General features: G+C 38.9%; 1 protein-coding gene and 1 non-coding gene across 5 annotated transcripts in view; both read left to right on the forward strand.

The window, feature by feature from the left end:
- The window catches only part of PPFIA2 (PTPRF interacting protein alpha 2), a 496,123-nt gene that overhangs the window by 448,916 nt on the left and 28,848 nt on the right, over positions 1-18,359 (forward strand). For all 4 annotated transcript variants that reach the window (XM_055586841.1, XM_055586848.1, XM_055586854.1 and 1 more), the window contains 2 exons: positions 9,425-9,506; positions 13,882-14,082. In XM_055586841.1, the coding sequence (XP_055442816.1) occupies positions 9,425-9,506; positions 13,882-14,082 (283 nt within the window). The remainder of the gene's footprint in view (positions 1-9,424; positions 9,507-13,881; positions 14,083-18,359) is intronic.
- Positions 5,052-5,123, forward strand: TRNAC-ACA (transfer RNA cysteine (anticodon ACA)). The gene has a single exon. It is a non-coding gene; the product is annotated as a tRNA-Cys (tRNA).

Here is an 18,359-nt window from a genome sequence, read left to right on the forward strand (position 1 = left end):
CATATTTACTGACCAGAGTTTGAAACAGTTTTTTGTACTTTTGATTCTCACAGAATTGGTCAATAGATATAGATTTCTGAAAAATGGCATTATAACCCATTGTCTGGTTGAAATTTGAAGAGATCCTGTTTTATTTACCCTACTCACTGTTGAAGTTTATAGGAATAGGATACATTTTATAATTAATAATAGTGCAAAGTTATGTAAATTTGCTTTTAGAACTATGTATAGATTTATTCTCTGTACTATACTGTTAAGAAGTAGATTCAACTGTCAAATTATTTTGACTTACATTTCATTCTTGGTTCTTATCAAGTCATTTATTTCTCCTGGTTATATCAATAAGTAAGTACTTGCTGTGTGCCACAGTAAATAAATAAACCCTAAAGATAAATTTTTCAACCAGATAATTACTTTGTATTACAATAATGCAAAATTAAACTGAAACAAATTACAAATTCAGCTTTTCCATCCTGATTATATAAATGGGGCTAACTTCCTTCCTCTGGCCAAGATTCAGAACCTGTTTTTAATAGGAAACGGCAAGAAAAGGAAGGTTCCTTTTTTATCTTATAGTGTTGGGGACTGACATGTGATGGTGAAGGTGGTAAAGACTATCTATATTACCAGAAGTCAAATTAATGTGCGTCTACATGTGAATGAACAATGAGAGGAGAAATAAAGGTGGGACAGCATCATTGCCTTTCATTTTAACAAAGGCGTGGTTACTCCCATCCTCCTTTCATGATTGTGAAAAGTTCAGAGAGGTTAGTGAGCTAAAGGATAACGTGGGGTAAGAGGCTGACTCTAACCAGGTTGTTGGTGCTCAGATTCTGGCTCTGGCTCACTGTGTGTTCCAAGTGGTCTCATCTTCAGTGTCCTCATCTGCAAATGTGTATCAGCATGTATCTTGTTGGATGGCTGTGAAGATTTAATGACTTACACATATAAGGCACTAAGAATCCTGCTTCACACTGTCACTCAGTATCACAGAGTAAGTGGTAAATGCATGTCAGCAATTATTATCCAAGATCCAAAGCCTAATTCGTCTGCATACAGAAACATAAATTTTTCAAACCATGATATTTTATCTCAGAATATGAAGTGGTTCATATAAACAAGAAAGTACAATAGATTCAATTACTCACTGTAGTCAATTGTAATACATTTTAATTACATTTGAATACAATATTAAATCATAAATGAGAAATATAGCAAGTGCAATAACTAGAATGTATACAAGTTATAATATTTGCGTAGAAGAGAAAATGAATTCTGCCTGGGAAAGGTCTTGGAATCTTGACAGGAAGGATAAAGTTTAAACTGAGTCAGAAAGATAAGTGTGAGTTTGCCACAATTATGGTGCAAAGAAGGATGTCCCAGGCAGAAGATAAAGGCATATACAAAGTCATGGAGGGTAAAAAAATAGAATGAGGTATTTGGGACATAGCAGTATTGGTTGAGCAAAAGAAGCTGGGAGAAATCCAAGGGCCATTTCACCAAGGGTCTTTTTACTTTTGCCAAGATATGTGACCTTTATTTTCAGTTCTGTATGTGTGCTCAGTCATGCCCAACTCTTAGTGACCCCATGGGCTGTAGCCCACCAGACTCCTGTATCCATGGGATTCTCCTGGCAAGAATACTGGCATGGGTTGTCATTTCCTCTTCCAGGGGATCTTCCTGATGTAGGGATCGAACCTGCATCTCATATCTCCTGCATTGGCAGGTGGATTCGTTACCACTGTGCCACCTGGGAAGTTTATTTTCAGTTGCCTGCTTTAAAATCTTCCCTCCCCCTTTGAAGTTTTTAAAGCAGGCAACCCTTCCAAAAATATTTGTGTTTAGAAAGGTCTTTCTGGAAGGTGGAACAAGGTTGAGAAGTAGGGAATACCACCGGAGAGGCAGACCGGGAGTTCACTGCCATGATCTACAAATGAGTTTGAACAAAAGCTTTGGTAGTAGCCAATCAATTTACAAATATCATATTTAATTTTAGAGAGGACATTTTAATCTCTTTCTGCAGCCAATCTGTGTAACTGATAAGCAAAATTCTTACTTCTTATTAAGATGTAATAAGTAGTTGGATCTTAACAAAAACAGAATACTTAAAAGTCAACCTTCGATCAAGGATCCTGGATGGTTGTCAACACTGAGAATTTCATGGATTACGAGACAGCAATCTCTCAAAAGATGTTCTTGGCTAATTCAAGCAAAGATGCATGGTGCAGTAGAAGAGTAAACTCTTACTTCTGAATATTAGTCTTGAGAGGGAGATGAACCTCATGCATTTGGTGCTGTTAATGGGCTTCCTAAGTGGCACAGTGGTAAAAAAAACCTGCCTGTCAATGAAGGAGACGCAAGAAACACAATTCAGTCCCTGTGTCAGGAAGATCCCTTGGAGTAGGAAATGGCAACCCCTTCCAGTATTCTTGCCTGGGAAGTTCCATGGACAGAGTGGCCTGGCAGGCTAGAGTCCATGGGGTCACAAAGAGTCAGACATGACTGAACACACGTGCAGGCAGGAAGGAAACAGTCTTTATGAGTGACGCTCACACTGTGAATTTTCAGATTTTAAAGATAAAAGAGTCATTGTGGGATCTGGGATGATCAAAAATAAGAGGATGTTTTATGATTTAGGTGTCCCAGAGCTTCTCTGATAGCTCAGATGGTAGAGAATCTGCCTCTGAGGCATGAGACCTGGGTTCGATCCCTGGGTCGGGAAGATCCCTGGGAGAAGGAAATGGCAACCCACTCCAATATTCTTGCCTGGAGAATCCCATGGACAGAGGAGCCTGGAGGGCTACAGTCACAAAGAGTCAGACATGAGTGAAGCAACTTAGCGAGCACTCAAGATTTTGATCATCAAAGACAAGAAACAACTTACTATTGCTGGAAAATGGTACTTGCAAAGATGGAATTATTCATGTTCATATTATTTGGCAAAGTAAGTTTCCAGGTCTAATTAGAAGTCAGAGAAGATTTTTAGAAAGGAAGATCAAGACTAAAACAGGTTTAGTCTTTGTAATCCAAGTTGATTGTGTTGTAGGCATTTGAGGAACCATTGAATGATTTTCAGAGCACAGTTCAATAATAAATAGCTCACATTTATTGGCTGTTTCTTTTGTACACATTATAGTTGTCATCACATTAAATATATTTTCTTATTTAACTCTCATACCAACCCTCTGAGGTAGGTACTGTTATCAACTTCATCTTACACATGAGGAAGCTGAGCTACAAAAAGGTAAAGTGACTTGTCTGTGGATGCACAGCTAAGAAGGAGGGTCCCCAGGAATCCAGCCCAAGCATTCCCACCTCAGAGCTCATTGTATTTATTGCCTGATCTGCTCTTACAGATTTATTTTTCACGGCAGTGTGCTGCAAGGGTGAGAAGCCTGGAGAGTAGGGCAATACAAGACTGAGAAAAAAGAATAGCAGCAGTGAAAACAGAAAGGAAAAGAAGACAAAATAGGAAGTAAGAATGGAAATAGGCCTTAAATGGAAGATGACTGAAACGGCCAGCCTGAGTGACAGAGGAAACGGTACCTGTGGTATTTAGATAGTCATACTGCAAACTGGCAGTTCCAAAATAGCCTCCTAGGCTAAGTGGTCCGAGAATAAAGTCTCTTTTCACTGACACCAGTGAACCATCCACATTGGAGAAAATATGGAGAAGGAGACCTCACTGCCCCCAGGGTTGTGAATTTTTGAATGATGAATTTCATTTCTCAGCATTTAACATCTTAGTGAATTTGTTGATGTACAAGTTGTTCTCCCAAAGTATAAGAGCATGAGATCAGGGACTGCGGATGCCCTGGGACTAGGGTCGGCAGGCCGTCAGTAGATTCTTATAGACCTACTATGCATTGAGTTTTTGACCTCAAAACAAAATAAAACTAACAAAATTTCTGACTCAGCAAAATGTTAAAGATATTCTAGGGAAAATTGCTTGGTACTGAGGGGCCTAAAAACATAAGTACTAAGTATTGCCTCCAGGTCCAGAGTAGGCTGGTTTCAGAGAGAAAGCGTTTTTGTTGTGTCTTGAAAAACAAGACACAGTGGGAGGACAAGACAGGAAAGCATATGGATATCATTTAGTATGAAAGACACAAAGCTAAGAAACGCAAACATACTCTACTTGTGAGGTCACAACTGAAACAGTTGAAGATATAAACCTAGAAAGGAGAAACCAGACATTTCTGTTTGGATGGAATCATTCAAGCAAAGCCATACTTGCTTAAATTAGTCTGGATTAGGATTTAGGAACTACAAGCCCAGAAAATGCCCTTGATGGATTTACATTTTTTAGACATTTCCAGCCCTTTATCTAGATGTCCTTGGTGGTAGATATCACTAGGGTGCCCACGCTTTGCTCCTGTCTTTGGATCAGGTGCGGCAAGTGCAGGCTGCCCTCCGCACATTTCCCTGTGAACTTGCCAACTATTCACACACCTGAGTGTTCCCCACGTGCTTCTCGACGTGCCGCATTCCATTGACAGTAACTCACTGACACCCTTCTCAAGAGAGTCTGAGGCCTTTGGGGAAATCTAATGGCATTCTTGGAGAAGGCAATGGCACCCCACTCCAGTACTCTTGCCTGGAAAATCCCATGGATGGAGGAGCCTGGTAGGCTGCAGTCCATGGGGTCGCTAAGAGTCGGACACGACTGAACGACTTCACTTTCCCTTTTCACTTTCATGCATTGGAAGAAGAAATGGCAACCCACTCCGGTGTTCTTGCCTGGAGAATCCCAGGGACAGCGGGGCCTGGTGGGCTGCCGTCTATGGGGTCACACAGAGTCGGACATGACTGAAGTGACTTAGCAGCAGCAGCAGCAATGGCATTCTTTCCTGCAGACAAGAATATGTTTGCTGAAAAGACTTGGCAACTCAGAAGTTTTTCTGATTCAAAACTGACCTTCCTTTACAATTAATACTTTTTTCCACACAGGAAATGACAGTCTTGTACCTGAAACTTCCTGTAGAAGGAAGTGCTACTGACTGTCCTCTAAAATCTGTTCTAAAATTTAAAACAAATGTGGGTGCCCATATTCCCTGGTGGCTCAGACGGTAAAGCATCTGCCTACAATGCAGGAGACCCAGGTTCGATCCCTGGGTGAGGAAGATCTCCTGGAGAAGGAAATAGCAACCCACTCCAGTACACTTGCTTGGAGAATCCCATGGATGGAGGAGCCTGGTGGGCTACAGTCCATGGGGGTCACAAAGAGTCGGGCACGACTGAGCCACTTCACTTCACTTCATGGGTGCCCATGTGTATAGTGATGGGTAAATATAAGTGATTTGAGGGGAAAGGATGGCTAGATATTAGATTATCTAAAAGAGAGAAAGGAAGAAGAAAGGGAGAAAGAAAGGAACAGAGGGAGAGAGAGAGAGAGAAAGAAGGGAGGGAGCAAGGGAAGAAGGAAGGAAGGAAGGAGGACAAAAGCAGAGAACACCGGTGTATCCAAAATGCCTATTTATCCCAAGTCACTTTTTTTAATTTAGTATTTCCTGATAGTGCAGGTCACTATTTCTCTGAAAGTATCTTCAAAATATCTGATGACCACAAGCATGCCTTCATGCAATTAATGCTATACTCACTCTTAATAATCTCTCAGATCACCATGTATTAAACTCAGTGACTTCCAAGAACTTCAGCAGTAACCATATTGCTTCATTTTCCTAACCATGCCTCTCTCCCAAGCCAGTGTGTCCAGATATATGTCACTTAAATAATTTCCATATGATGCAGATTTTTTTTAATAGAGAAAAATTAAATGAAATATTGCTTTGAGAATTTCAGTGCATTGCTTTACATAATTAATACCGCCCTTGGGTTAAGGAAAAGCAGATCTGGATTAATATCATGCAACACACAGTCATCCACTCCAGTCTGGCCTGTTTCTCACAGTTTCAAGTGTATCAGTTCAGAGGCCTCTATTTGGGATTTAGCCCTGCCAGCTAAGGGCCAAAGGGCAGAATCCCCTGGACCTTACCTCATTATCTTTGTGTTAGGTAGTTAGAATAGGAAAAAGGAGTCCGGAATGGCAGTGGCTAAAAGACAAAGTAGGGAAAAGCCCTTGAAAATAGAACAAAGGAAGGTCTGAGGACTGGAGTGAGACCCTCAGGTGAAACAAAACAGCCCTCCTAACTAGCCCAGTTTACATAGGGCAGCCTCAGGGGGAAGAGAAAAAACATTTAAAAAGAGCCCAAACCGGGCCTCTGGCCTCTCTTCTCTTCACCTTTCCTTTGGGGTCAGCCTGCCCTCATGCCTCGAGGGTATATGTTCCTTTGCTTGCCGAATAAAACTCTGAGCTGTAATCGAGCAGTGACACTGGTCTGTTGTTTCAAATCTTTGCGGTGAGACAGAACCAAGGAAATTACACGCTCCCCATGACATTTGCTTACTCTTACTAAAGCTGCTGTGCTATGAGTGTTTGTGATTTAAACATAACAAAGCACAAAGAAGAATTTTCCATGGGATATAATGTCCGATGATTTCTCAGACAACTGTATGATAAATTTCTGTTCAAAAGGAGAATAGGGTTATTTGAGCTCATTGGATTGCCTCTTAATCAGATTCCTATCAGGGCTTGCAAACCAGATCGAACTCTTAGAACCATCTGGAATGGGTGCTGTTCTCATAAAGTGACTGGAAAAAATATACTAAAAATATATTATGAGATGTAATTTATTGAAACAAGAAGCAACGAAATATAAACAAATACTGGCTGACATGTTCAACATTCACTACTGTTTACAGAACACCTCTTTGGTGCCTGACTTTGTTCTGGATGCTTCAGATGCACCTCTGAACAGAGTATGTACTTGAAGCATTGGTCCCCCTTGAGCTTATTTTCTTTCATGAGATGACAGGTTGAGACATAAATGATATGTTATGTTAGAAGATAAGTGATGTGGGAAACAATAAGGCAAGGAATAGGGATAAGGAATGTCTGCTTGGTATTATGGGAAAGAGGGTAAGAAACATTCAGAGAGAAAGTGACATTTGAGTAAAGATTTAAAAGTATACAAAAAGTAAGGCATGTGAAGATAGAGGAGACAAGCGTTCAAAATGAGGCAACAGCAGATGCAAAGGTCCTGAGGCAGGAAAAGGTCTGGGCTGTGTCCAGGGAACAACAAGGAAACCAGTGTTGCTTGCTGAGATGGGAGTTGAGTCCGAGAACAGAGGGTAGAGTGGGTCCTAACAGCTGCTTTAGCTTTTATTCTCAGTAAGGCAAAATTGGAAAGTTATGAGCAGAGAAGTTACATTATCTGACTTAACTTTTAACAGGATCACTCCAGTTCCCATGGTGCACTTTTTAAGTTAGGGAATTCATTAGAAGTTTCACAATTGAAATGTTCTACTTTTCAAAAATGGCTTATGTACGATTTATGTCATTTCCTTATGAAAATGTTATGTTCTTTCTAGGTGATGAGTGCATATTGACTTGCCTTTTTTTTTTTTTTCTAAATGTAGCAAAAACCAGTTGTGAATGTGTATTTGTTTCTTCCCCTGTAATGCTACTCACCTGTCACATAACTGAAGTGTTCCCCCCCCAATGGATATAACGTTGCAACTCTTGATAATGCTCCTGGGCTCTGTGGAAACCTACTCTGAATTTTCTTACATGTGTCCTGTGTTCAGTCCTGCCTCTGCCCCTCCACCCTTACTGCTCATCGTGCTTGGAATGTCATCCCTAACTCCTTTCCACCAGCCCTTCAAAGTCAGTTCAGTTGCTCTAAAGTCTCCACTGCTCATTTCCATTGCTACGAATATTAACCCCTTCTCCAAAACATCCCACTCAGAATGTTCATCAAGGTTAGCATCTATTTGTGAATTGTACTAAGTTTTTAAACAGTTTCATGTATTTGCTTTTTCTGTTTAACCAGGGATCTCCTGTAAAACTGGGTGCTTGTCTGTGTGAGTCTCAGGTCTCAGCTCACAATAGGTGCTCGATAATTACCTGATGGTTTGTCATTTAACCCTTCAACTCATTTATATTCAATGTATTGAATATATTGATATATTCTATCACAGTGAGACTAGGCTATTCAAAAAGCCCAGTTCTCAGTGCAGGAATGTCATTGGAAAGCCTGAGGGGATGGGTGCGAGGAGAGCAAGCCAGGTGCAGGAACTGCTCTAGTTTCACTCTGCAGTCAGGGTGCCAGTGTTGCTGTTCCCCTTCCCAGGTGCTGAATAGCTTACGCACGCTTTCTTTATTACCCGTGACGTGAAAAAGCAGTTGATTTATGTGTCTCTTCAGCTACGATTAACTTTAATCTTTGTTTTGCCTCCTCATTTCTTTGTTGCACTGCATTTTGTGGTAGCATCTATTGCAGACATGGAAAGCTTTTGTGTTAGAAGACATCTTTATTATATATTCTAACATGTTATAGTCCACCTCAATAAGCAATTAATCAGTTGATAGCAGGAAATAATCAAATGCTTCATTTTGGAGTTCCTAAGCATGAAGGACACACATTCAAAATAAAACAATATGTATAAAATGTATGTGTAAGATCAATGTATCTAAGGAATAGAGAACATATTTTCCAATATAGTCCTGGCCAGGGATATATCAATTTGAGTTCCAAAGAAACACAAACTTGTTATTTCAATCATGAATGAGCTGAAATTGGTTTTGTAAATGGATGTCAAAGGTCAGTAGTAGGGATAGTGATTAAAGATGCATTTGTCTAGGCTCTTCACATATTTTTGTTTTCAGAAACAACCATTTGTTGTCATTGAGATGCTTTGCTTTTATTAAAACCAGTACTGATTGTAAATGAAAATAAGTGTACTATTGAATTTTATACCTTACATTGTTTTTAGAGATGGAAGTCAATGTACCTCAGAGTTCCCTTCAAATGAGAAGTAATGTTGTAGTCTATACAAAAAACTAACTCCTAAGATAGCCACCTAGACCCAGAAAGCATACTAAAATCAAGTGTATCATTTGAATGGGGCTAAAATTACGGACTTGATCTTCTGCCTCTATAAACAGGCATTTTTTTTCTACTATTGAAATAATAAAGAGAAGCAGACAAGACAGATGGAAGAAACTTCATTTAGATCCTATAATGCATGCAGGAATATGTATATGTGGGCCACTTTCTTGTTTAAGGGAGAAAGGTATTTGCTGATAATATAATTCAGTTTCTTAGTCCATTAACATTAATGTTTGAATTTCAGAGAATCAGTGCTTAGGAAAATTATTTTTAGATATCAATGTTTCATTTCTAATAAAATCAATGGATGATTTGCATGTATTATTCAAAGAAAGAAAGAATTCTGTTATTCTGTGTTAACTCATTAAAAGCTTATAAGGATTATTGGGCTTTTAAAAAATTTTGTCATTAAAAATAATCACAGCTGTCTTTTCCCATATTACCTGACTAATAATCCTCACTGTATACTTCAGGCACGAACTTCTAGAAGAAGCTCGGAGAAAGGGATTACCTTTTGCCCAGTGGGATGGGCCCACTGTAGTCGCATGGCTAGAGGTAAGAGAATTAAATCAGAAGACTCTGATCCAGTCCAATGTTTAGAGGCAAGTAAAGCCAGGTTCCTGACGTCTTCATTTTTCCCGGAGTCTGGAATAGCTTATAAAGAGAATGTTCGCTTTATCTAGGGGCCCACAGTCATAGCTGTGTCATAGCTGTGATTTTACTCTGTTGCTTTCTTGCGACTGTGGCAGAAGCAGCAGGCAGTGAGATGAAAGAAACTCTTAGTAAATTCCGTGCTCTTTATATCTAGAGTAAATCAAGGAGCAATTCTTGAGTGACACTCCTCGGACAGTAAAGAATCTGCCTGCAATGTAGGAGACCCGGATTTGATCCCTGGGTCAGGAAGATCCCCTGGAGAAGAGAATGGCAACCCACTCCAGTACTCTTGCCTGGAGAATCCCATGGACAGAGGAGCCTGGGGGGCTACAGCCCATGGGGTCACAAAGAGTCAGACACAACTGAGCGACTAACACTTTCGCTGTGTTGTTGCTAGGAAGCATCTGTCCAGTACATTAGTCCAGAGCCCTTCCTCATCAGCAGGTTAACAGAAAAGAGCCATCTCCGTATTTTTAACACTTCTGTGTGATCCAAGACATTTGCAGCCATTCCTTTGCTTGTAGTATAATTCCTGAACATGAAGGAGCCAGCTAGATTTAGACATTTGGAATTTTGCAGAATACACAAACCCTTGTTCCCTTCTGTGTCTAGACTGAATGTTTTTAATGAAATGAGAACTACATTTAGCATATCCTGCACAACACAAGGGCCTGGATAAATGAATCAATACCTGATCAGCAGAAGCAGACAAGGATGGGGAAGGAAATACATATTTGACCACAAGGGCCCTTTCATACCACTTATCAATAGTTTCACCACTCCTTCCATTCAGTTCTCTAATGTGGGCTGTTGGCAGCTGCTAGGAGATGCTGATGTCAAGATGAAGGGGAGTATAGTCAGTCCACCGTATTCATGGGTTCCCCGTCCGTGGATTCAACCAAACACGTTCAATCTGAAACAAATCCATGGATGATAAGCCCTAGATAGTCAGGCCCGACAGGGACTCCAGCATCTGCAGATTTTGGTCTGCGACGTCCTAGAGCCAATAGCCCAAGAACACCAAGGGACTGACTGTATGAACTTTTGTTGCTTGGCAGAGGCAATTAGAAACCATTGTTTTAAAAAGTTCAGGATTCTAAAATCGTTTACCTTCATTATTATATCAAATCCAGAGCTAACAAAATAATCAATGAGGGACAACAAAACATTTAATATAAAAAAATTATCTTACACAGATAAATATAAAAACATGCTTTGCATTTTTTCTTGGACTGAGTGAAAGAAGCCTGTGTCTTGCTTTATTCTTTCATATCAGTCAGGAAATTTTTTAGCTTATTAGTGATCACAGCTGTTCTTCCGAATATGTCTTTAAAATTACTATATTTTAAAAATCAATTTATAAGACAAAATGTTTAAGAAAGCCCACTGCAAAACTGAGAGCAACTCATTGTGCAGTTTCTCTCCAGCGAAATGAGCTACAGTTTCACAGAGTTAGCTGCTATTTTGGCAAGTGATGAACAGATCCTTTATTAAAAAAAAGATTTACTGACATTAAGGGCCTAGGAAATGACAGGCACTGACGTTTCTGCTAATTAAAACTATCCTGAGCACACAGAAATTGCTCCTAGTGTGTTCCCTAAAGTGACTGAAATTATAAAATGGAATAAACATGATGAATGAGGTGGGTGATCCAGTGAATGAGAGCTCTTAACTTTCACCTCCTTTAGTACCTCCTTGATTGCACAGCCCACTAAGTGATGGGTACAAATAAGTCTGATGCTTCATACACCATTTATAGACACCAAGAACTTTGTGAAAGTCTAATCAGGGATGGGGGCTTTCCGGGTAGCACTAGTGGTAAAGAACCTGCCTGCCAGTAGGAGATGTTAAGAGTCGTGGGTTCCATCCCTGGGTCTGGAAGATCCCCTGGAGAAGGGCATGGCAACCCACTCCAGTATTCTTGCCTGGAGAATATCATGAATGGAGGAGCCCAGCAGGCTATAGTCCATAGGGTCGCACAGAGTCGGACATGACTGAAACGACTTCACACACAGAACAATCAGGGATGACCTTGGTAACCAGGTATTGGCAACCATGTATTGGTGATGTTAACCAGTATGGAACTCCACATATCTTAGTATAGAGGAGGTGAAAAGAAGTGAAAATCATTCAGGTCCAGTGAAGGTATATTTAGATGTTTAGTTATTTTGAACTTCAGTTTACAAACTATGAATTCAAATCCCGTCTTTTCTTGTATATAATCATTATCTGTCAAGGCAAGGTCAATTCCTGTGCCTAACATGTAGGAGATGCTATCATCAGTCATGCACTGAACCTGTCTCCTTTCTCTTATCTCCATCACAGCCCAGGCCACGTTGTATGAACAATTTGACTTTTTAATTCCTCTACAGAAGCAAGCAACCCCTTAACATAGAAGACTTTTTAAAATTAAAAAAAAATCAGTATTAGTTATTTATTATCATGTAGCAAATTATCCCAACATGTAGCATTTCTTTTCCTCATGACTTCTGTGGGTCAGGAATCTGGACATGGTTTACTACGGCCTCTATCCAGAGTCTCTCACAAGACTGCAGGCAGAGTGTCAGCCCAGGGCCCCAGTCGTGTCAAGACTTGACTTGGGGGAATATCCAGTTCTGAGCTGACTCCGTTCCTTGCTAGCTGTTGGCCAGAGACATCTGTTCCTTTCCACGTGAGCATCTCATAGGACTGCTTGCAGCTCAACAGCTGGCTTCCCCCAGAGCAAGCGCTCAGAGAATAGAGGCAGAGAGGACCAGCTGGAATGAAGCCCATCTGTTCGTAACCTAACCTGGAAAGTCACGTCCCATCATTTTGCATGTGTGCTAAGTCGCTTCAGTCGTGTCTGACTCTGTGCGATCCTATGGACTATAGCCTGCCAGGCTCCTCTGTCCATGGGATTCTCCAGGCAAGAATACTGGAGTGGGGTGCCATGCCCTCCTTTAAGGGATCTTCCCAGGGATCAAACCTGGATCTCTGGCACCCCTTGCATTGGCAGGTGGGTTCTTCACCACCAGCGCCAGTCACTTTCATCACACAGTCTTTTCATTACAGTAAGTCTCCAGGTCCAGCCCCAACTTGGAGGAAGAGGGTGATACAAGTGCAGGAATATCAGGAAGTGAGATTATTTGGAACCATCTTAGAAGCTGCCTAAAACAAAGCCTTAGAAATAATAAAGCCAAATCCCTTCCATTTTACAAAGGAGGGAAATAGGGCTGAGGTACAGAGGACTCGTACAACTCACCGACGACAGGGAAGGCCCGAGCCTTCTGATTCTTAGTCTAGAGCTCTTGAAGCTATATATTGCTGATTTATGGTTGTTCTTCACTTGTTCCTTCACTTGCTCTCACTCTCCTTTTGCTCAGTCTGTTCATACCAACAAATAAAATACCCGTCCCCCCAAAACAGTACTTTAGCTTTTTAAAAATTTAAACTCACCAGCACATGCCCCGCTTCTTCTTCATAGCTAACGACAAGGGAGCGGGGAGAGGAATGGCAAGAATATTCCTTATTAAAATAGCGTGTGTAATTCTGCTGCTACAACTCAGCGCATCCACCCTGGGCTTCAGATGCGTGCTGGGCATTATGCTGTGTTCATTGCACTGCCAATTCAACTCTTTCCAGAGCCTCACAGCAAAGTTGAAAAATCAGAATCTGTAATTTCTAGAGCATTATTCGTTTCATAACTCTCTTTAATTAATGTTTTACAGGTGCTTATACTGTTCGCCTCTTCCATTAGCCCATCATTTTGTTCTCCAAAAAGTATTTTCCTATTTAGCATCTAATTGAGCATATACAAATTAGCACATAGCATAGGTAGGTAGGTTGGAAATGTCGCTTAGCCACATTAAAGCCTTTGATCAAAAGCACTCAGAATTCCAAAGGAGAATTCTAAATTGAAGTCATTTATTAAACAAATGTGTTAATTGAGCCTTTACCAAATGCAGCTTGTAGCCATTCTTGTCCTTAAACTCTAGAGGAGGTTTGGTGAGGTGCAGCTATTATATTTATCCCTCATAAATTCGTTGTTAAATTGCAGACCCTGAAGGCTCCCTTTCCAATCTTTATTTCCATTACCGCCTAACTGGTTCTTTGAATAAATCATTTAATGTCTTTATGCCTCTCTCTCTCCTGGGGGAAATAAGAATTGCATCTCTTTCATGGGGTTGTGGTAATAAATGAGTTCATACAGGTCAGGTAATTAGAATATGATCTAGCACATAGCGTTAATGGTTAACTATGATTATAATCTGGGTACGTTTTTCCCCCAATCCAACAGCTCTGGTTGGGAATGCCTGCTTGGTACGTGGCAGCCTGCAGAGCCAATGTGAAGAGCGGTGCCATTATGTCTGCTTTATCGGACACTGAGATCCAGAGAGAGATTGGAATCAGCAACCCTCTGCATCGCTTAAAGCTCCGATTAGCAATCCAGGAGATGGTTTCCCTAACCAGTCCTTCAGCTCCTCCGACATCCAGAACTGTGAGTCCCTTTGTGCTCCTTCCCTCTCTCAAGGCTGGGCGGACAGCAGCCTCCCCAGGCCCACAGAGCAGAACTGTGGCAGCAAGCATATCAATGTCAGCATGCATTATTCTCAGGAGATCTAGCTTGCTCTTCATTAACCTTGCTGCTACTTTTAATAGGCTTTCAATGGAAGAGCTGTGATTCCTATCAGACTTGAAGGCTGCAACCAAAATAGACTTTTGAGCTAGCCTCTAAAGTTTAGATTTTTCTCCCAAGCAAGACCAAGAGTTTATTCTTTCGTGAGATTTTTCCTTTTTAATGTAATCCAGTATCTCAAGAGATGAACTCTGGGCAGCAGTACTTTTTGAAGATGTAATGCTAAACTCACTACCTCTTAAGCAGTTTTCATAAATGAAAGTACCTTGATATTTAATGTTTTATAAATACCATGTGAATTACCTGCCCTCAAAACCTGTTTGCTTTTTATTTATAAATCCCTATTTCTCTCATAATTTTGTCCCTGTCTTAATATTAGAAAAGAACAAAATATTTTAAAAAGGAATGCCAGATGACAAATTCAAACATTGAGAGAAACTTGCAAATAACATTCCTTCCTTCCTTAGTCCTTCTCCAAATTATATCATTTTCTGATAAAGGATGTGATTTCTGATGTTAATTGGATTTTTCTGATCCCATGTCTTATACAAAAAAAAAAAAAGGAAAAATGAGGTAAGTTCAAATAGTGGGCAAAAGATAGGAAAGCAAAATTATTTCAGTTTTCAGGCACACAGCTAACTTGAGTATAACTTTTTTTATATGGGTCTTAAACATCACCATAAATTGGAAAATTGGCTTCATTTTATTATATATATTCTTATATTCCTTCCCAGTGTACTAGATTCCAGTGCTAGAAACACAAAGTCAAAATTTAATTGTTTATCTTTCTTACATAATTCCATTTTAACTTTTTCCTAAGATATATTTAGGAGAAAATATATACTTTAACAAATTCTTATATATGACTTGTTGAAAGTGAAAGAGGAGAGTAAACGTTGAGTAAAAACTCAACATTCAGAAAACTAAGATCATGGCATCTGGTCCCATCACTTCATGGCAAATAGATGGAGAAAGAGTGGAAACAGTGACAGACTTTATTTTGGGGGCTCCAAAATCACTGCAGATGGTGACTGCAGCCATGAAATTAAAAGATGCTTGCTCCTTTGAAGACAAGTTATGACCAACCTAGACAGCATACTGAAAAGCAGAGACATTACTTTGCCAACAAAGGTCCGCCTAGTCAATGCTATGGTTTTTCCAGTAGTCATGTATGGATGTGAGAGTTGGACTTGACAACTCTTTACAGTCCAACTCTTTACAGCATTGCTGAAGAATTGATGCTTTTGAATTGTGGTGTTGGAGAAGACACTTGAGAGTCCCTTGGACTGCAAGGAGATCCAACTAGTCTATCCTAAAGGAAATCAGTCCTGAATATTCACTGGAAGGATTGATACTGAAGCTGAAACTCCAATACTTTGGCCACCTGATGTATAGAACTGACTCATCTGAAAAGACCCTGATGCTGGGAAAGATTGAGGGCAGGAGGAGAAGGGGGCGACAGAGGGTGAGATGGTTGGACGGCATCACGGACTCAATGGTCATGAGCTTGAGTAAACTCCGGGAGTTGGTGATGGACAGGGAGGCCTGGTGTGCTGCAGTCCATGGGGCCGCACAGAGTCAGACACGACAGAGCAACAGAACTGAACTGATAGCATATTAAAATGTATATAAATGTTATATACTATAGCTGAAGTATTACTGAAGCTAAAAAAGTAATTCAGAATATATTTAAAATAAAAGCCAAGAAGGCCATTAAAATAGTTACTACAGAATTCAGATCTGATGATGAGTTTCCTGCGTAACTTCCAACTGAGAGAGAAGTATCATGACTGGTTTATGTTAACATTCTCCTCCCAAGAGCAAATTTGAACAAAAATGTTTAAAATTTCTAATCTTGCAAAAATAAAAGCAACAGAAGTCCCAACTTAAATATGAAAAGTATAATATAATTTATATATATTTAGCATCCTATTTCTTAAAGGAAAATTGAATAATTAAGCACTATTTTTCTAAAAATCTCTAAGCAAACTGAAGGAACTTAAATCACAAGCTGTTAAAGGTAAGAGCATACTCAGTTGTTCAAAGAACAGTCAAATGTAAAGCGAGCTTATGAGACCCTTCATCATCTATTCTCAATTCCCCTCAAAGGCTTTATTTCCTCAGATCAGGATCCCAGGAACACAGACCTGATTTCAGTTTCCTAAACTTTTATGATCTGGGTTGATCATTAGCTTTTTCAGTCATTCTTCTCTCTGCCTGGAACATTCTTTACACTCCAGGGTCACTGTCCTCCGGTGATGACCCCTGAATGTCCTTCCTCTAAAAAGTTTTCACCAAACTCCAAAGTCTGGGCTTGCTTCCCTTCCCAAGTCATCGCTCTGTATACTTATAAGAAATGACTACATAATTTTCTATCCTTGATTCATCCCACACTAGAGCAAATGTATTATCAGGTTTTCCATAGTCCCTGTGCCTTAACTCAGTGCCTGGCAAATTGTAAATAGTCAATAAATATGCACCTTAAAATGATGATTTTATAAGTCATACTACCCACCACTACACAGGATATGAAATATGTATGCCCTGATTACAGAGAGGGCAACCATGCTAAAAAAAGGAAGACATAGAAGCAGAGTGCTCTGGCATTCCAATGAGGGAAAAGTCACTTTTGATTAAGGCTCAAAGAGAAATTAACATTTGAAAGACAGCTAATATATTGCTAATTATTAAAATAATTCATATTTTCACTATTAACTCTTTGATAGAGACCTTTTCATTCTACTTTCTCATTTTATAAGAATATTTTCACATAATACATTATTTTGTCCTTTTAAAACTCAGTAATATGACATGAATGTTTCCCCCATTTTATTAATATTAAATATGTAATCATAGTATCATTATTAATTGCTGAATACCTCCTTTAATTTATTTAACCAACTCCCTAATATTGGACATTTTGCTTATTTAGCAATTTTCATTGTATTTACAATACAATAGTGAGTATGAATGTAGTTGTGTTATTACATTAACTGTGGTTATTTCCATGCCAATATTTGTATACAGGGCATTTATATTTTTATTACTTTTGAATCTTAACTGCCAGATAGTATTGTGTAGTCTTTTCTCCCCCTTTGTCAAAGTTAATGACTACATTGCTTAAGTTTACATTTTAAAAGTTACTAGTAAAGGTAAAATGTTTTCATATTCTTATTTATTTTAGTATTTAAATGAATTTCCTATTCATAGCTTTTTTAATTTTTCTGTCAGATTATAGGAATATTCATTTTTTTTTTTTTTGCTAATGTGTAAAAGCTCTTTATTCACATGACATATGCCCTTAGCTAAATATTGATACAGGTTACACAAGAGAGAAGTTGTCTCTATTTGCTTTAAAAATAATCTACTGAGTGCTTTTTGTGAATACTTCTTTAACTCTATCTACATGAAAGTATTTACTTATTTTTAATATATTTCAAATATGATTTGCTTTGCAAAAAAATTACATATGAATTTTTAGTAATTAATCTACTACATAAAGTGAAGATGAAAACATTTTAAAGTCATCACCTAAAATTATATACTAGGATTCACTCTTTGAAATTTTAAAAGGAGTTGACTTTTTTTTTTAATAAATGTTATCATGTCTTCTGGAACACTGCCAACAGTTCTGATCATAAAAGATATTCCGTGTGTTTAGGTTTGGGTTCCTGAGAAAGATGTTCCTTATTCATTCACTGAAGTTCTTAAGAGAAAAAAACAAGATACTTAGATTAAAAAAAAAAAAACTGAACAGAACTCTGCCTCCTTTTGTGTTTAGATGAAATGGATGAATAGAAAAATCTAGTGTTTTCATTCATTATTATTATTTACTTCCAGCTTTCTGTTTCTTTTTCCTAAGTTGTTACTATAGTTACTATAGAAGGCCTCCTATATAATAGAATAGAGATGGAGATATCAGATAATTGAAATATTTGGTTTAAGAGGTATATCATAAAGAATACATAAATTCTTTAAATATTTCATCTTAAGTAAAAATATGTAAATATTCAGGCACTTGAAAATTTAGATGAAACCCTAAGGACTTTTCTTTTAGCTAATTCCAGTGCCTGGAGTTTCACATTATGTTTATTTGATAACTTCATCCTTTAAACATTTTCAACTTTTTTAGTTTGAGT

This window comes from Bubalus kerabau, chromosome 1, assembly GCF_029407905.1.
Source record: "Bubalus kerabau isolate K-KA32 ecotype Philippines breed swamp buffalo chromosome 1, PCC_UOA_SB_1v2, whole genome shotgun sequence".
Classification (NCBI taxonomy): domain Eukaryota; kingdom Metazoa; phylum Chordata; class Mammalia; order Artiodactyla; family Bovidae; genus Bubalus; species Bubalus kerabau.